The 21,212-nt window shown below is 36.3% G+C and overlaps 1 protein-coding gene across 1 annotated transcript; it reads right to left on the bottom strand.

Annotated features, from left to right (window-relative positions):
- Positions 1 to 105: 105 nt before the first annotated feature.
- Positions 106 to 15,959, bottom strand: CRISP1 (cysteine rich secretory protein 1; the record flags this gene model as incomplete). Its single annotated transcript, XM_079781625.1, has 7 exons — positions 106 to 233; positions 3,405 to 3,493; positions 5,479 to 5,576; positions 9,937 to 10,085; positions 10,452 to 10,542; positions 13,053 to 13,181; positions 15,927 to 15,959. The coding sequence occupies 7 exons, from the start codon at positions 15,957 to 15,959 to the stop codon at positions 106 to 108; spliced, it is 717 nt and encodes a 238-aa protein (XP_079637751.1).
- Positions 15,960 to 21,212: the final 5,253 nt, after the last annotated feature.

Here is a 21,212-nt window from a genome sequence, read left to right as displayed (position 1 = left end):
AAAACCAAATGAAATTCAGCAACAACTACTGGAGCAAAGTAAGGTGGAAGATACAATGCAGCGGACATTTCACTAACAGCATATTACAGTTGTAAGTCACAAGGGTTACTTGATCTCAGTGGTACAAAAGCAAGTGGCTTTGCATTGTAGTGTGACTGACAGGGCGCTGCATCCAGGAAACACTTTCTGTATATGGCAGTTAGTGTATTCATCATAATAGATGCAGGGGTTAGCTGAAAGGAAAAAGCAATGTTATCTGCAACAATCACAGGCAGTGAGTAAAGAGGTCATCTCCTAAAGACATAAACATAAAATTGACCAACAATAGCTCATTAATGTTGATTACCATGAACTAATAAAATTAGAATAGAAAACAGGTAATGAGTTAAATGAGGTCAGTCATTAAAGAAAAAAGATGAAAGTCGCCTCTGATGTTAAATAGGTTGTTTTAATCACTATTTTTTGGTCAGACATATCTAAGCAGATTAGAGATGAGTCACTTGGATATCATCAACATCATAAACTATCCTATGTAATGAAGACAGAATATGCAAATTGACCGTAACTCCACCACAAAATGGCGGTGCCCATAGCCAATAAGGAGGGAATATGCAAATTGATGTGACAAGGGGAGAGGCGGAAGGCGGCCCGGGCCTGAGCAAAGGCGGTGTCGGCAGCCAGGGGAAGGAACACCTATTCTTGCACAAATCTTCGTGCATCGGACCTCTAGTATATAATAACGTTTTATTTATGTGTTGTATTCTGCTTATATGATGCTCTACCATTTGATAGGTAAGGCATTGCTTTGGATTATTAAAATTAATATACACCCATATATGCTAGGGTTTGTTTCTGGGCTCTATTCTATTCCATTGGCACTTGTCTGTTAAACCAGCACCACTCTGATTACTATAGCTTTGTAATAAGCTTTGAAATCAGAAAGTGTACGTCATTTAGCATTGTTAGTGAAAAAATTCATACATAGCCAATGTAAAAATTGTATAAAATCTACATCTAGAATAGCAAAATTTCTCAAATAATCTCTTTACCCAAATATTTTCTTATATAACAAGTCAGTGGGCTCTATACTATTAACAAGCACATATGTATATCAGTATTTCTCGAAATCAGCTATCCATCATTATCCCACAGTCTTCTGCCATGTAGTATTTTAGAGAAATATGAGGTGAGAGATATGTTTTTCTTTTTATGTTACATGTTTTTTCTTTGACTTCTCTAAATTGTTTTGATTACACTTTTTTCTTTCATTCTTTACTCTTCCTAGTTTTATTGAGATATAATTGATATATAACATTGTATTCATTTCAGGTGTATAACACAATATTATGATGTCTGTATACCAGTATACCATGAAATGATTAACAATTAGTTTAGTTAGCATTCATAACCTTACATAGTTATACATTTTTTTCTTCTGATGAGAGCAGTTAGGATTTACTCCCTTAGTAACTTTCAAATATAGAGTACAATATTTTTAACTATAGGCAAAATGCTGCACATTACATGGCCAGAATTTATTCTTCCTCTAACTGGAATTTTATACCTTTTAGTCACCTTAACTCATTCTTCCTGTACCCTATCTCCTAGCTTCTGAATATCACTGATCTATTCTCTGTTATGAGTTTGGACTTTTAGATTCCACATATAAGTGAGGTAATAGAGAATTCATTGTTCTCTGACTGACTCACTTCATTTAACATAATGTCTTCAAGGTTCATCCATGTTTTTGCAAATGGCAGTTTCCTTTTTCTTATGGCTGATTAGTATATCACATTTTCTTTGTCATTTTATCTGTCAATAGACAGGTTGTTTCCATGCCTTGGCTATTGGTGCTAACAATGAACAGATACCTTTTTGAGTTAGTGTTTTCAGTTTCTTTGGAGAAATACCGAGAAGTAGAGTTGCGGGATCATATGGTGGTTCCGTTTTGAACTCTTCAAAGTCTCTCCATACTATTTGCCAAAGTCACGGCCCCAATTTCCATTTCCATCAACAGTGTCCAAGAGCTCCTTTTGTCCACATCCTCACCATCACTGATTTCCTGTCCCTTTTATAATAGCCATTCAAATAGGCATGAGGTAACTCATTGTGGTTTTGATTTGCATTTTTCTGATGATTAGCGATGCTAAGTGTCTTTTCATGTGCCTGATAGGACAGAGTATCAGAGGGTCAAAGACAGTTGCTGTCTTCATTGGAAAATATTTATTTCATTCCTCTTCCCATATTTAACTCAGATTATTTTGTTGTTATTGTTTTGTTTTATTTTGCTATTGAGTTGTGTGAGTTCTTTATATATTTTGGACATTAACCCTGAATCAGATATGTGATTTGCAAATATTTTCTCCCATTTTGTAGGTTGCCTGTTCATTTTGTTGATGGCTTTCTTTTTTTCTGTGCAGAAGCTTTTTAGTTTGATGTAGTCCCATTTGTTTATTTTTGTTTTTGTTGCCTTTGCTTTTAGTATCAAATTTAAAAAGTCTTTGCCAAGACCGATATCAAGGAGATTACCTTCATGTTTTCTTCTAGGAGTTTTATGGTTTCAAGTTTCACACACAAGATTTTATTCCTCACTGAGTTAAATTTGTAAATGGTGTACGATAGTGGTCCTCTTTCATGCTTTTGCATGTCTAGTTTTTTGAACACCATTCATTGAAGAGACTATCCTTTCCCCTGGTGTATATTTGGCTCCTTTGTTGTAAATTAATTGATTACAAATGCATCAGTTTATTTCTGGGCTCTCTCTTTTGTCCCATTAATCAATGTGTCTGTTTTTATGTCAGTTCTATACTGCTCTGATAACTCACGTTTGTAATATAGTTTGAAATCAGGAGTGTGATACCTTCAGCTTTATTTTTTCCCCTTAAGATTGTTTTGGCTATTTGGGGTCTTTTGTGTTTTCATACAAATTTTAATATTGATAGTGATATTTCTGTGAAAAATGCTAAAGGAATTTTGATAAAGATTACAGTAAGTCTGTAGATAGATTTGAGTAATGTATACATTTCAGCAATATTAATTCTTACAATACATGAGTGGGTAATATATTTTCATTTATATGTGTCTTGATTTTTTTCATCAATGTATTATAATTTTCAGTATACAGATCTTTACTGTCTTGAGTAAATTTATGCTTAGGTATTTCATTTTATTTTTTGCTGTAATTGCAACTAGGGCTCCTTTTTACATTTTTTTTTCCTGATAGTTTGTTATTTGTGAGTATAAATACAACTAACTTTGGTATATTGACTTGTATCCTGCAACTTTACTAAATTCAATTGTGAATCCCAGCAGATTTTGGTATAATTGTTATAATTTCCTATATCTGCAACTAAATTGACTCAAATCAACAGTCAATATTAAGCAAACTGGAATGTAAAACTTACTGCAAAGTTTGTCTTCACAGTTGTTTGGACAATATTCACATGTATTGCCCAGATGATAAGGTATATTCTTTAAGTCAGGTTCATTTCCCCTTAAGAAAAAAAAAAGTGGTCTAATAAATTTGAAGTTTAGAAAATACATATATAATGTACTCACTATTTACAATAAACTTTAAAGACAATTTTTTAAAATGACGTGTATATAACAATGATAATCTTTTAGATGAATTTAATATTACTAGACTTCGTAAGTTATACAATGAAAATTTATCTTTTTAAATGTGCAACAGGCAACTATGGTGTCCTAAGAATATTTTGAGGCAGTTTGTACCTCTTTGAACAGTCAAGTCCTAAGTAGAATGACTTTAGAGCCATTTACAATAGGAATTTTTTCTTTATACCCCTAAGTACTTGATAAATAGTCACATGAAAGTACATGGTTCTTAACAATGTTAAAAGTTTTAAGTGAGTGTAGTTGTTCCAAATTTATCTTTAACTATGTTATAAGAAAATTGATACATGTTACTGTCTTTTATTGACACATGAAGAATTATACAAAGTAAACGTAAACCATATTTTACTCAACCTAAAGAGCTGGAGGACAGAGTGAGTAGGTAAGACTTTCCAGTTCTGAGATAACTTTAAATTATAGAGAAGACAGGTTTGCCTGCAGATATCTTAAGAAAACAATGTGGATTATAGTTGATTCATACTATAAATACAGTAAATGTTTTGGCTGAAAGAACATTCTATCTAATATTTTTTCTCCTTGATCTGTACATTGTGAAAAAATTTACCATATAAAATATATTTATTACTTAATTAAATAAGGGATCATGTCAGATACACCATGAAATCTTTTTGCTAAGAAAATTTTTCAATCACAACTCCATGCTTTCTATTTCTTTTTGTATTGTCAGCACTTCACCACAGACCACCAACCCCTTCAAAGATTTAGCACAATTTATGGCTTTGAAATGTAAGCAGATCATTATTTTTCTCAGCATTAACTACATAGGTAAAAAATCACAACAAATACTAACTACTAAAATAAAGATGTAATAAGACCAGAAATAAATCACATGGACCTATTATATGAATATTAGAGGCCCAGGGCACGAATTCGTGCATGGATGGGGTCCCTCAGCCTGGCCGCTGATGGGGACCATCTAGCCTAGTCATGATCAGGGCCAATGGGGGCCAGGGAGGGAGCATGGGAGGTTGGCCAGCCAGTTGGAGAGGGACCGTGGGAGGGCTCCAAAGCGTGTCCAGCCCTCTAACCCAGTCTTAATCGGTCAGATCCCAGCAGCAAGCTAACCTACCAGTTGGAGAGTCTATCCCTTGGTAGACAGGGTACATCATAGCAATGGTCCAGCGGTCGACCCAACAGTCGACCAATCAGCTGGGGTCATAAACATACTATGTTTTATTATATAGGATTATATAGGATGTTATAGAAATTGATTCCACAGTGATTTAGGAGACCTCATTTAAAGTGTAAAGGTGGTAGCACATGATCAGCTAAATCATTTTCATTGGTTCATATTAAACATCTTTTTATTGTGCTACGCACATGGGAGAAAGTGGTAAAATACCATGTGACTCAGGAGCACACCTGCTCTTCATAAAGCAATCAAATTATTTCTTCTAGGAATTGGCACTCACACTGTGGGTAAAATATAAACTTAATTTTTTAAAGAAAAGACATATATCGACAGTTATACTAAAAAGCTAAAGGCAAGAACACTTGGCTTTTTCTGTTTATTTTTAATACTCCATTGTATTTCTGCCCTTGCATTATACAATTACTCTGCATTGTTCAAGTAAATCTCCTAGTGTTTACCGTCAGCTAGCTCAGTAACACATAGCTAGACTACTTGTAATATTTCTGAATTTAAATATTCTATTAGTGATATATAGATTTATTTAGAAAAATAGGATGTAAGTAAAGAAAAGTGTGTGTGTGTAAAGTTTTAGAAATAGCTAAATAACTGAAATGTAATATTTATTTGACTTTTATTCTCTGTTTGAGAAACTAGAATAAAAGCTATGTGAACCCAGACTGTAGAATACATACTCATGGCAATAATGGCAAACATAGAGATACTGAGGTGACAATCTTTTGCAGCATGATGACACACCACAGCCAATGAGGTAAGAGGAAGCCCAAACAATCTGTAAACATAAAGAGATTATGTTGGTAAAATTTGATATTTTCTCAATGATTTTAATATGAATATTGCTATCTATGATTTAAAATAAACATCTTTGTTATTAGGATACTTTCAGCATAGCTATTTAGGAAGTCATAAAAACAGAAAGATTCTGACGTGTCTAGTGGTTGGTAGGAGATGGTTGACATTTTGTTTCCTCACATGGGTTGGAGGAACTAGAAATGACCTTATTTGCAAGGTTCTAATCTGCTAAGTGCTGCCCCAAGGAATATTCTTTTTTTCATTATTTAGAGCTCAGATGGTAAACTATGCCATAATTCAGTTCCCAGACATGAAAAGACACAGGAAAAAGTGGATCTAGCTCATTACAACAGAAGGAGAACTGCAAACCCACTGACACCTGGAGCAAAGGACTATGTAGGAGGAAATACTCCAGAACATTCAAAGTGCCAACAAGAATGAGAAATTGTGGAAATTAAGACATTTGAAAACAGCTATGCATTTGGGGAAATGGGAAAAAAAAATCAGAGACATGGTCTCAGGCATGATACTTGCTTAGAAAAATAACATGAGATCTCTAAGTTTCACCCTGGATTGATCCCCAATCTCAAAATGTACCCTGTTAGTTAATCAAGGTCATTCCTATAAATCGGCAAAGACAGGGAAAAGTTGCTTTTTTGTTCAAATGTCCTATTTTTGACAACAACAAAAGAATCACAAGTTATATAAAGAAATAGAAAAACATGTCCCACTCAAAGAAACAGATGAAATCACAGAAACAGTGAATACACACAGGCATTAGACTTACTACACATAGACTTTAAAACAATTGTCTTAAATGTGCTTAAAGAGCTAAAGAAAAACACAAAAAAGAAGAAAAATAAATCACAGAAACAATATATTAACAATATATTTTTAAAATGAGAATGTCAACAAAGATTGGACATTCAAGGAACCAAAGAGAAATTCTAGAATGGCAAATAGCATAACTAAATTCAAAATACTTACTAGAAGTGATCAATAACAGATTTGAACAGGCAGAAGAAAGCATTGACCAACTATGAGACAGATCATTTGAAATTATTGTATTTGACAGAGGCTAGGGGGTTTGTGGGACCTCATCAAGTAGACCCATATATACATTTTGGGAGTGCAAGCAGGAAAATATAGAACAAAAGGAGTAGAGAGATCATTTGAAAATATTGTTTAGGATTTCCAAAATTTGAAAAAATAATTTGAGGTATAAATCCAAGAAGATCAATGATCTCCAAGTAGAATACAATCAGTACTAAGATATATTATATTCAAACTGTCAAAAAATAAAGACTAAGAGAGAATCTTGAAAGCAGAAAAAATACTGTGACTCGTCATGTACAGGAATCTGCAATAAGATCATTAGAGTATTTCTCAGGAGAAAACTCACAGTATAGAAGAGAGTGGGTGATACTTTTAAAGTTCTGAAAGAAAAAAAATAGTAAACCAAAAATAATATACTGTATCTTACAAAACTGCCTTTCAGAAATGAAGGAGAAATTAAGATATTTTGAGCAAAACAAAATTTGTAGGAGTTTATTGCCACTAGTTCTGACTCACAATAAATAGTGAAGAGAATTCCTTGAGTGAAATGAAAAGAAAGTAAATAGTAACTTAAAGACATGTGAAAATATAATATCTCCAGTAAAGTAAATGCATGGTAAAATGTAAAAACCAAGATCATTGAAATTTTGTTCTGTAGTGCTATTTTAAAATTTTTACAGGATTTAAAAATAAATGTATAATAATAATAATGACTCTTTCTTGTAAAAATAATTTGTTGCATAAGCAGGGTGCTGGAATTATAAATGAGCATTTTTTGTATGCAATTGGTTATCAGTTTAAAACAGATTATTATACTTTTAGAATATTATATATCATTCACATAGCAACCAAATAGAATATATCTATAGTAAATGCACAAAAGGAAATGAGGAGGGTATCAATATGTACCACTACAAGAAGTCCACTAAATAAATAAACAAAGATGGTAATGGAGAAAATGAGGGACAAAAAAGAAAAAAAAAAACACACACACAAGACAGTTTCCAAATTGTAAGAAATAAAACACTCTAGCCAATAGCAATGGCATATACTATTGTCAAGTACACATGGAAAAATCTCCAAGATAGACTATATGGTAGACTACAAACCTAATTTTAATATATTTAAAGTCTTAAATATAACTAAGTATTTTTTTTCTTATCACAAAGGAATGAAACTAAAAATCAAAAGCTGAAAGAAACTGGAGAATTTACTAATATGTGTATATTAAAAACACAATTTTTACAAGTGGGTAAAAGAGAAATTAAATGGGAAATTAGAAAATATCTTAGGACAAAAAATAAAAATTCAACATACTAAAACTTAGGGTTAATGCAGTAAAAACAGTGCTAAGGTACCTTTATAGCTCTAAATGGTCACATTAAAGAATAAGATCTCAAATCAATAATATAAAGTTTTAGCTTATGAAACTAGAAAAATATAATAAGTTAAACCCAAAGCTAGCTGAAGGAAATAACATAGGTTAAAGTATAAAGAAAATAAAGAATAAGAAAATCAATAAAACCAAAAGTATTAACCTTCTTCAAAAAGATCAATACAATTGATAAATTAGCTAGATTAACTAGGGGAAAATAGAATAATCAAATAAATTACATAATAAATATCAGAGTAAAAATAAAGAAGATAAAAGCAATAGAGAAAATCAATGTTTCTAAGAGATGATTCTTCAAAAAGAGAAACTGCAATACAAAAGTTTTAACAAAATAAAAAAAGTTCTGGCTCTGATCACTTCTCTGGTGAATTATACCAAATATTGAAAGAATAATGAATATCAATAATTTTTAAAGTCATCTAACAGTTTCAAGATGAAAAAATACATTTTAACAATTACTATGAAACCAGTTTTATTCTAATACTGGAGACTGACACAGCCATTACAAAAAAGAGTAAGCTACAGTCTTGGTCAGTGTGGCTCAGTTGTTTGAGCATCATCCTATGCACTGAAGGGTCACAGGTTTGATTTTCTATCATCCAGTTAAGGTGTATGCCCAGGTGGCAGCTTTTTCCATGGTCAGGGTGCACACTGGAGTCAACTGATCAATGTTTCTTTTTCACATCAACATTTCTCTCTCTCTCTCTCTCCCTTCCCCTTTCTCTCTCTCTAAAATCAATTTAAAGAAGAAAGTAAACTACAATCAATATCCCATGTGAACAATGTAAAACTCCTCAACAAATTAAATTCAGAATCATATTAAAAGTTACATTATTATATTTAAAACTAGAGGCCCGGTGCATGAAATTCATGCATGGGGGTGGGGGGAGGGTGGTGGTGTCCCTCAGCCCAGCCTGCACTGTCTCCAATCTGGGACCCTTCGAGGGATGTCCAACTGCCCGTTTAGGCCCGATCCCAGGCAGTTGGACATCGCTTTCACAATCCAGGACTGCTGGCTCCCAACTGCTCACCTGCCTTCCTTCCTGATTGCCCCTAACCGCTTCCACCTGCCAGCCTGATCACCCCCCCTAACCACTCCCCTACCAGCCTGATTGATGCCTAACTGCTCCTCTGCCAGCCTGTTTGCCCCCAACTTTCCTCCTCTGCCGGCCTGGTCACCCCTAACTGCCCTCCCCTTCAGGCCTGGTCACCCCTAACTGCCCTCCCCTGCAGGCCTGGTCCCCCTCAACTGCTCTCCCCTGCAGGCCTGGGTCCCCCCCAAATGCCCTTCCCTGCGGGCCTGGTCGCCCCCAACTTCCCTCCTCTGCTGGCCTGGTCACCCCTAACTGCCCTCCCCTGCAGGCTTGATTACCCCCAACTACCCTCCCTTGCAGGCCTGGTCCCTCCCAACTGCCCTCTCCTGCTGGCCATCTTGTGGTGGCCATCGTGTGTCTACATGGGGGCAGCCATCTTTGACCACATGGGGGCAGCCATCTTGGGTGTTGGAGTGATGGTCAATTTGCATATTACTCTTTTATTAGATAGGCTAGATTATTTTACCACAATAAAAATCAACTGGAAAGAAGGGGATTCTCTATATTGTTATAATTATTTTCATTCTTATCAAATATAACTTATAAATTACATTGATATATTAATATTGATGTTTACTTCTCAGAAAATCAATTATGCAAAGAAGGAAAAATCATCTCTAAGTTCTTTATTAATGGAATCACATTTCCTTGAGTTGAAATTTATAAGAGGAATTCAGTATGTCAAGTATAAGTTTGAAAAAGTGGGTAGAATGATTGCCCTTGGTTATCAGTCACCTATTTTCACACATGATCATATTTGCTTAAGCAATATACATATTTGCCAGTTCACAAGTTACCTGAGTGTAATGATCAACTGTTTTTTCCTCGTCTGTTGATGACCAGATACCATATCGAAAATAATTAGACTCATTGTGCCAGATTCGAATCACATCTGTCCATGAGATAGGATAAGAAGTCAAATACATATTTTCTCCACAAAAAGTATCTGAAAGAAGGGAAAAGGGTTGGGTTATACTCTAAAATTTTGAAAGTACTTTACAAGAATGACTTCCTTATTTTTACTTTATAATTGTTTTGCTGGCTATCCAAGCAATATCTTATAAGAGGAGGCAGCTCAGTGGCATCTCTGCTGGCAATCTTCTCTCTCTTGGATGAGTACACATCTGGTGAGACATTGACAGCAGGAGATGACGCCAAGGCTTAGAAATCAAATCAATCAACATTTCAGTCTTTGTCATCCCCAAGCTGATAAGAAGGGTGAAATCAGTCAGAGCAGACTATGAGTTATATAGACTATGAGCAATCCCTGAGGACCTATGAACACAAAGGTGAGTCATAGACATACACCTACTTTTAATTCTTCTCTTAAGTGCGTTGCTCTGCACCACGTCACAATACTTTGACAATTCTCTGGCATTTTGTGCAGCTTCTTCATTCCAACTCTACAGTGACAAAGTAAAATACAAACACATGATCTTAACATTTCCATAATAACATTCCAATTAATTGTTATTAAGAATCCAAGGCCAGAAATATACTCAATTTAAATAATTGAAGATAATTTAAATAATTATACTGCTTTAAATAGTCTAGTTGAAAGAGAAAGACAAAACTTTCAATTCATTCTTTTAGCCTTTACGCTTTCAAAATCAAATTTGGTAATATATTTCAGATGTAGTTTCTCTCTCAGAAGTATTAAGAAGTTAAGTAAATACTTCCTGGAAAACATACCAGGGTTAGCAATCCTTCCCATCACTCATTAGTACATATCATTTAGTCTCTTGTAACCTTAGTTTCTTCCTCTATAAAATGTAATCCATACTTCATACCCAATAGTTTGTTCAAAAACTTTAATATGATAATTGAAACAATACAATTGTGATGTGATCAATCTTATGTTACATGTTCAGTAAATAAATGTTGGCTGTGATTAGAAGCAAGTATAGTGTCACATATTTCCTATAAAATTGTGTATAATAAAGATTATAGCTAACACTACATGCCAGGATGGGTACCCAATTCTATATGTATATCCTCTCATTTTTACTCACAGGTTGCTAGTCATACATACTGTGATGCACTACCCTGGTCCCCCTCTGAACTGAAGCACTTATTTCCTCTTAAGCTGAGAGTGCTGCCCACAGACAACTCTACTATTGCCTGTGCTCCCTAAAGTTGTCCTTATCCATGAGCATAATCCCTTCCCTGGGGTAGCCCATATCCAACAACCAGCACACATGGCAATTGTACCTTCTAGGACACTTCCCTCCAACTCAGGACAGCTCAGATGGCTTGTCCTGGTTGTATAGTTTCCCATGGGATTAGCTAAAGCCTCTGCTGGGACTGTGTCACAATCGCATTCCTCAGTAAGCCCAATGATGCTTCTCGCTTTCCATCCATAGGTAAGTGTAAATCTGGAAATTGCTCCCCAATAAATATCCTGCATGCTAATTTCCATCTCAGAGTCAGCTTATCTCATGGTGTAAATTAACGGCAGCATTCATTACACAGAGTCTGTTGTTCAGACCTCTTTGAGGATGCTCTATAGGACATTATGTTGATAAGATACTCTGTTTTTGTGATACTAGGACAACCCTGATTAAAAAAAGCAAGTGAGTGTTTATGGTTATTGTACCAAAGTCATGAATTCTGGTTTTGACAAGTGGTTCTGTTTAATCAGGTCCTTGCCCACTTTACAGAAACTCTTTTTTTTTTTTTTAAACCCCTGGCTGGCAGTGGTGATGGGTACTTCAGCCATACTGTCTGTAATTCTATCCCTTTCTTTCTATCCAGGTCCTGTGAATTGTTTATGGAACAGCTTGATTCCCATATTCACTTTACAGTGTTACCCAGCTTTACTGCTGCATCTAATTGATCATTTTGTTGCTCTCTCATACCTTTGCAGTTTAGCCCTAGAACATAGCCATTCTTATAGTCTGTTTCCATTATATAAACCTTTAATCCACAATAATAAAACATAGCAGTGGCTATATATTCTATTTACTCTATAACTTCTTTAGTACCTCCTCGCTACACTTATTTGCTCTTCTGGAAACCAAGGAGTTTGGACCATGTTCATCCTAAGGGAAGTATCTAATTAAGAGCAGGTGCCTGGAGCTGGCCATTTGTAGTCGACGCTGTACTGATGCAGTATGTATGACTGGAGAAGCTACCTAATTTCTCAAGATTCAAATTAATCATCTGCAAAATGGAAATGATAGTATCTAACCACAGATTATTGAATTCAGTGAATTAATATAATAGGTTCTGGAAGAGTGCCTGTCAGTGGTAAGCACAAGATGCATGTCAGTTGCAGCACTCACAGTGTAACAATGCCTATGATAGCTTTTGGTTTCTAGTGGAAAGACAATTCTCTCTCCTTTCATGAGATGCAAGGGAGCTGGAAAATAGATTTGTCAGAATTTGTTTACCTGCCTGCATCACCTGGCTTAGAGTCTGGACATCTTTATTCTCAGAAGAGTGTCTTACCATTGATGACAGCTATGAAAGGCCTCAATAACTTGTAAGCAAAGGTTTCTATACTGACAACACTGACTGGCTGCATCCGCATCAGCTGGGAACTTGGCCTGGTCTCCACCCCAGACCTCCTAAATCAAGGTCTCAGAGAGCAGGGCCCAGGGCCCTGTGCTGTACCGAGTTCTTCAGGCAATCCTTAAGCACACTGGAGTCTGAGAAGCTCTGTCCTAGGGCACAGTGTGAATGAAGTCAGGCAGTTTGAATTGGAATTGTTGCTCTGTCATTTACTAACTGTAGGATTTGGAAAAATTTGCTTACCTTCCCTGGGCCTCTCTTTCTTCTGCTAGGCCATAGGTGTCGCTTGTGAAGACCCGACTTTTAGTATATTGAAAGTGACTAGAACTTAATAAAAACTCAGGAAGCACCATTGCTATTATTTTCATCATCATTTCTATTGCTTTTTGATTAATCTTACCATTTTCAGCATGTTCGCGGCTGGTGGATCCACTGTTCTCCTGAGGGCGTTATGTAAATTAACAATTTCTGTTTGGACAGCTAGCAATTCAGTAAGGACTGAATCATATGGAACTTTACCTGCATTTACCTGTTACCAGAAAATGATTAATTAGTCTTACTTCTTTGAAGTGGAATTTTTCATGTACAATCTATTACTTGCAGACCTATACACAATTTTAATTCATAGGTTATATTGAATAAATAATGGTAAACAGCATTTTACAATTTTTCATCTCAGTGTGTTACCTTCCATTTCTTCAGTGCTAGTTTTGAGGATTTCTGAATGTCAGTATGGCATTATACAAGTCTGTAGAATAGTGCAATAGTCTGTGGTGGGGAATTTTGAGATTTATAATTGGTACTTTGGACCACATTGAAGCAGTTGCTATTGGGCAATATGAACCACAATAATCTTGATAGCAAACCTTTTTCTGACTGACTTTGCTTCCTTGGCTCATTCCTCACAACACCTCCAAGTGTCTTCTTTGCTTCCCAAATAAAAACCATTTACATGTTTGTCTTATTCATATGAGAAAACAGTAATATTTGCATCTATAAGTGTAAAATTGGATTCAAGCCCTGCTGGTGTGCCTAAGTTGTTGAGTGTCAATCTCTGAACCAGGAGGTCATGATTCCATTCCTGGTCAGGGAACATACCCAGGTTGTTGGCTTGATCCCCAGTAGGGGGCGTGCAGGAGGCATCTGATCAATGATTCTCTCTCATTGATGTTTCTATCCCTCTCTTTCCCTTCCTCTCTGAAATCAATGAAAATATTTTATATAGGATTCAAATCAGCTATAATCCACAATTTGTGACTTTTTACAAAAAATTGTTTATCTGTATCTGCAACTCACCAAGAAGAAAGATAAATATCCTTAATATTTTAGGTTACCATTAGTTGCAATAAAGAGCGGCTTATTTATATTACACATCTGATTTATCCTATCTAGCATATAAAAATATAAAAGCCATCTTCTATACCAAAGCTATTGATTTCCTCTCATAATAAAAATGATTTGGGAAACATTAAAAATGTCATATTTTCTTCATATCATTGAGGTATTTAGAGGTACACATTAGAGCACAACATATATGGGACTTCTTCATAATTATACTATTGAGCATTTTGTTTCTGTTTCTGATTGTTGAAGTTCTTGTTTTTAATAAGTAGTGAGATTCAGGCCTTATATATTCACTCCAATGCTAATCACTCCTTACTCTTCTCACTTTACCATTGGCATCATTAATTTTATATTTTCTTTTGATGTGTTGCAATCTTGTTATAGTTACAAATCAGATAGCTCAGTTTGGATATTAATGGAATAGTTACCTTTTCTGGGTCAACAAAACAAAAGAGTGTTTGTTTTTTCTATTTAGTCATGGAAAAAACGTGCATAAATTATAAATAATTAATTTTTGCCCTACATTCTCAACTTTTTGAATTACCCAGGGGGACTATAATAAAACAGGCATGGGCCCGTGGAATCAAACTACTTAGGTGTACTTTAGGCTCTGCCACGTCCTAGTTATCTGACCTTGGCTACATGACTTAACCTTTCTCTCTAATAAGGGATTAAGAATAGTACTTGCTGCTCTGGCCACTATGGGTAGGTGGTTGGAGCCCGTGCCTGTGCACTGAAGGATCTTAGGTTCAATTCCTGGTCAAGGGTACATACCTGGGTTGCAGATTCAATTCCAGGCCCTGGTCAGGGCACCTGCAGAAGGCAACCAAACAATATGTTTCTCTCACATTGATGTTTCTCTCTGTCTCTTTCTCTCCTCCTTCCACTCTATCTTAAAAGCAATGGGAAAAAAATATCTTTGGACAAGGATTAACAAAACAAAATAAAAAAATAGTACTTGCCTAATAGGACTATGGTGAGAACTAGGTGAATAGTAGATATAACATCCTCACATAGTGCCTGTAACAAAGTGAGTGTACTACAGGGTTAGATCTATTTCTTCTCGAAAATAATTATGAAATATACAAACCCCAGATATTCTTATAATCAAACCAGGCAGAAAGCCAGCAGCAGCAGCCAAAAACAAGAAGTGTTTCATTTTTATCCTGGAAAGAACAGCAACATAATTTTAGATTACTGTCAATTCCTGAGATAAAGTTTTATAATTAGACTTTCTTTAAACGACTTTCATTTATAGCAACATATACATGTGTATATCCTACCTAATAATAGACAAATATGCAAATTGACTGCACCTTCGCTACACTCAAGCCACGCCCACCAACCAATCAGGACGGGTATGCAAATTACCCCAACAAAGATGGCAGCTAATTTGCATATCAAGACAGCGTAGAAAGAAGCCAAGAGCTTCAGAAGGGAGCAAAGCTGCAGAGAAGCAAGCAAGCGGGGGGGGGGGGGATAGGAGAAGGGAGGAGCAGAGGCGGGGCCAGGGGCAAAGGAAGGAGAGCGGGCGGGCTGGCGGAGAAGGGAGAAAAGCAGGGGGGCTGGTGGAGAAGGCGGGGCAGGGGACAAGGGAGGAGAGCAGGCAGGGCGGGGTAGAGTGCAGCAGGATACCCTATTGCAGGATTTTTCCTGCAACGGGAACACTAGTATATATATATGTGTGTGTTCTTCGTCTCCACGTGGAGCTTGCTTCGTCTCCATGCCCAGCTCGGGCTGGCCCCCCTGGAGCCGGAGAGGACACGGACAGGAACAGGGGGGCTGGCCCACAGCCTCAGCAACCAAGCACGAGCCCAAAGAGGAGATGGCAGGCTTGCCTCCTGAGGAATTCCACGGGTCCTTCCCACCTCCCATGGAATAGGCTCAGCTCCCTCCCTGCTCCGGTGGAATGAACATGGGTCCCTCCCACCTCGCGTGAAAGTAGCACAGATCCTGGAGGCATGCTGCGGTTCCACCGGTTCCCGTGGAAGTAGTGGGTGGCCTACTGTGTGTGATCGGCTACTAGTGTGTGTGTGTGTGTGTGTGTATGACATATACACTGAGTGGCCAGATTATTATTATCTGAACGCATAATAACCTGGCCACTCAATGTTTATGTTTATATATATATATATATATATATATATATATATATATATATATATATATAGTGTATATTAAAAGCCCAGTGCATGAATTCGTGCAAGGGTGGGGTCCGGCCAGCCTGGCCAGGGGGAGGGGACATGGGTGGTTGGCCGGCCTGTCTGCTGGTCGAACTCCTGGTCGAGGGGACAATTTGCATATTAGCTTTTTATTATATAGGATATACACTGAAGGCCAGATTATTATGCGTTCAGATATCATAATAATCTGGCCATTCAGTGTATATGTACTTATTTATACACACATTTATATATTCATTAGTTGTTATTATATATGTTAGGCTCCTGATCAGGCTGTCTGTAATATCTGTTGTTGCATTTTCTGAGGGGCATTTTTTTGGGATGGTGTGTATGCTCTCTTTGTTATGATGTTTTAGGGTATACACTAACGTGCACCTTAATTATACCTGAAAAAGCTGTTATAAGAGTTTTAAGATATACCAAAAATATTATTTATTTCACATCGATTAAACCACTGGTGGTATTGACAATTTAAAGATTTTGTCTTTTAAGTCTTTTTTTTTCCCCCTTATGGACAAATTCAGTGCTTAGATTTACATATAAACACATAATATTTACAAAATATTATTTACCACTTTCCCAGAATTTCTATCATGATTCATTATGATCATTATTTTGATAATGTAAATGACTTATACTGTACTTAATAAAATATTGGCTAAAGTTTGATTTTAGGCTGTTAATATTTTTCTCTGTAAGCAATGCTATGAATACATTGTTTATGTGAAGTTCAAATATCCACCTGGAGCAACTGAGTTAAAACATGAAGATAGCCGAAACCGGTTTGGCTCAGTGGATAGAGCGTCGGTCTGCGGACTGAAAGGTCCCAGGTTCAATTCCGGTCAAGGGCATGTACATTGGTTGCGGGCACATCCCCAGTAGGAGGTGTGCAAGAGGCAGCTGGTTGATGTTTCTCTCTCATCGATGTTTCTAGCTCTCTATCCCTCTCCCTTCCTCTCTGTAAAAAAATCAATAAAATATATTTAAAAACAAACAAACAAAAAAAAACAAAAAAAAACATGAAGATAAAGGTTAACACTTGGGCATCAGTAGTACGTTAAGCATTTTAGAATGAGGATTGAAACCAGGTCATTATGAAGCTGCATCATTGGCTCAGAACTAGTATGAAAGTGCAGGTTTTGGACTCTCACACAGGTCTCAGATACAGAGTCAAAAGGTGGGGCACGAGGGATGAAAAAATGGCAGGGACCAGGCAGAGATTTAGGCAAACAGCAATCCTGCAGAAGTAATGAAGATGCAGACATCAAGATGTTTGTGGGGGTGGAAAAACAAGTGGGTCCAAGGTTGATACTCCGAGGACCCAGACAGCAGCTTATTCCCTAGAGAATAAGGACAGGATTTGGACTAGGCCTCCAGAGAAGTCCAAATGGTTCTCCATTACTTGGAGGTCTGCAAATCTAGGACGTAAGTATGTCATTTTAACTTAGATATTTAAGGTGCTTGTACTGAGATGAAGGCAGCTCTTCTTTTTTAAAATTTTTATTTATTGATTTGAGAGAGAGTGTGTGTGTGTGTTTTATAATTAGACTTTCTTTAAACAACTTTCATTTATAGCAATATATATATATATATATATATATATATATATATATATATATCCTATCTAATAAAAGGGTAATATGCAAATCCACTTATCTATGCATTCGTAGGCTGACCTTTGCATATACCTGACTGGAGATGGAACCCATAACCTTGGCATATCAGGATGATGCTCTAATCAACTGAGCTATTGCCCAGGGCCAAAGGCAGCTTTTCTGAACCGAAGTATTTCAGAAGCAGCAGGGGTATCATCACCTCATTGGCTTTAGCATTTACTTACACTTATTTTATTCCCAATAGGCAATTTTAAGCCAAACCCTTAAAGATATTTTCAGATAATTATACTAGAAACTTGACACAGGATTTAAATTTATTTCCTTACATGGCTGTTTCAGGGTGTATTTTCATTAATATATAAACAGAACTTGGATATTTGCAAGCTATAATTAGTTGAAGGAAAGATCAAAAATGAGAAGAGAAAATAACTGAGGAACATTGAGTACTGCCCTCTGGCATGCCCCTAGATAGGCATTCTGACAGGTTAAAGGGTTAGACCACACTGTTTCAGAAAGTACTTCCTGGAAGAACAGTCCCTGCCTTGTCTTAGCCAAAGACTTCATAAGAATAGACTGTACAAGGAATATAGTGTCGATCTTTTTATCTTCTTTGCCTCAGTGAGTTTGTTAATTAAAAATTACTAAGGTAGAACTTACATTTAGTAAATACAAAAGTATTAAGTGTAGAGATTGATAATTTTGTAAATATGTACATTCCCATGTAACAACCACCAAAAACAATATATGTAACAGTTTCAGCAGCCAAGAAAATCGCTGGGTTTCCCTTTCAGTCAGTAACTTTCCAGAGAAAAAACCATTTTGATTTCTATAACAATGGGTTACTTTTATCAGTTTTGAAACTTCATATAAATAAAATATATATTTTTTGAATTAATAATCTCTTTTGCTTGATATTCATCCATGGTGCATGTGAAGTTTATTTTTGTTAATAGTTATGTAGTATTCTACTGTATGTTACCAATATAATTTACTTAACCTTTCTATTAGTGAACATCTGTAATAATAAAAGCATTATATGATAATTAGACTGGACAGCCAAATCACCTTCCAGATGTCATTCTTGACAAAGCTGCAGCAGTGGGGGCCAAGGCAGAGGCAGTTAAGGGTGATCAGGCAGGCAGGTGTGTGGTTAGGGGCGATCAGGTGGCAGGCAGAGTAGTTTGGGGTGATCAGGCAGGCAGGTGAGTGGTTAGGGGTGATCAGGCAGGCAGGTGAGTGGTTAGGGGCAATCAGTCAGGCAGGCAGAGGTGTGAGGGGCGATTGGCAGGAAGGCAGGCCAGCAGTTAGGAGCCAGTGTCCTGGATTGCGAGTGGGATGTCCGACTGCTGGTTTTAACCCTAAACTGACAGTTGGATATCCCCCGAGGGGTCCCGAGTTACGAGAGGGTGCAGGCCAAGCTGAGGGATTCTCTCCCCCCTGCTCCCATGCACAAATTTTGTGCACCGGGCCTCTAGTTAGTAAATAAAACTTTGATGAACATTTTAAATGTATGTCTTTTGTATATATTATTTTGTACACTTTTTTTGAATATATATTCAAGGGTAGAATCATTAGGTCATATGGTATACAAATGTTTTCCTTCAGTAGACACCATCAAATCTTTTCCTAAATGATTTATAAAAAATTATATTTTTCTTCTCCCATCTTCATATTCTCACCCATATTTCTTCTCCCATCTTCATATCCTCACCCAGTCTTTTTTAAATTTTATGTTAGATTTTATCCATTATGTTTGTGTAATGGTATCTATCACAGCTTTTAATTTGTATTTGTCTAATAATGACTAATGATATTACACACATTTCTATATGTTTATCAGCCACTTGGTTACCATCTTTGGTGAAATATCTGTCAAATCTTTTGCCCACTGTTGTAATTAGGTTAATTGTATCTTATTGATTTGTAGGAATTCTCCATATGTTCTTGATATGAAGTATTTGACAATGTATATATTGTACATATCTTTTCTTATTCTGTGGCTTACTTTTTGAATTCTCTTAATTCTATCTTTTATTAAACATAAGCTCTTAATTTAAAAGTGTCTACTTTAATCTCTCTTTATGGTTAATGCTTTTGGTGTGTGTGTGTGTGTGTGTGTGTGTGTGTGTGTGTGTGCTCATCCCATTTAAGAAATTCTAGTCATCCCAAAGTTATGAATCATGAAGTCATTTTCTTCTAGAAGCTTGATTCAACATTGATGAAATATTTAAAATGAACAAAGCTGGATGGCTTATACTATCAGAAATCAAGACTTATTACAATGCTGTAGTAATGGAGACAGTACTAGTGGCATAAGTATAGATAAATTAGCCAACGTGACATAATGTAATACAGAAACAGCTCCCTGTCCATAGCTACCTGATTTATGACAATCTATGAAATGCTTAGCAACTCCCCAACCTAAAATTTGAAAATAACTTGCCTTCAGTTATAAAATAAGACAGGACCACTGCCTGTTTGACTACGAATCTGGTTATCTTGCCAAAGTGTCATATAGTTCATGAAATAAAAGATGCCAACCTTGGCACTTCAAGATCTATGTAACTACATGGTAATCTGCCTAGCCACAAGAAATTCATGAGAATAATCTGAATAAGTAATACTGTTTTATATTTGTATAGCATGTCTAAGTTTATGAATTTCTTTATTAAAGCATGGAAATAATATTTAGATGATCATTGATGGTGTAAAGATAAGACTACACGTATTTCTCATTTATCATTTTAATGGTGCTATTAGATAGGCATGTATCATTAATCTCACTTTTCAAATAAGTAAACTGACACTCAAAGACATTCTTTAACTTACCCAGGTTGACACAGTTTGTAAAACTCAGTGACCCAAAGAGAACCAGATATATGGTATACAGTGTGCTCTTGCTTTGAAGCAACACTCCGTGAAGATATTTGCTGTATGGGGAAGTCAGTGCAAGGAAAGTGCTTATAAGAAATCCAGGAATTTATTGCAGACAAAGGGCATGAGAGCATAATAATCAGAGCAACTTTAGGTCTTGTGAAGATTATGCATCATAATTGTTTTTTTTTGTTGTTTTTTTGTTTTGTTTTTTAATATATTTATTATTGATTCCAGAGAGGAAGGGAGAGGGAAAGAGATAGAAACATCATTGATGATAGAGAATCACTGATCAGCTGCCTCCTGCATGCCCCCCACTGGGGATCGAGTCCGCAACCCGGGCATGTGCCCTTGACTGGAATCGAACCTGGGACCCTCCAGTCTGCAGGCTGACACTCTATCCACTGACCCAAACCAGCTATGGCAGATTATGCATCATAATTGTTGTTCCATTTATAGTTTACAATCACAGCAATGTCTTCAAAGGACCTCATCACTCTTAAATGTCCACTGCTGGAGGCTAAGTCCAGCAGGTCATAATAA

This window comes from Cnephaeus nilssonii (assembly GCF_951640355.1).
Source record: "Cnephaeus nilssonii genome assembly, chromosome: 9".
Classification (NCBI taxonomy): domain Eukaryota; kingdom Metazoa; phylum Chordata; class Mammalia; order Chiroptera; family Vespertilionidae; genus Cnephaeus; species Cnephaeus nilssonii.
This window is presented reverse-complemented; position numbering and strand designations above follow the sequence as displayed.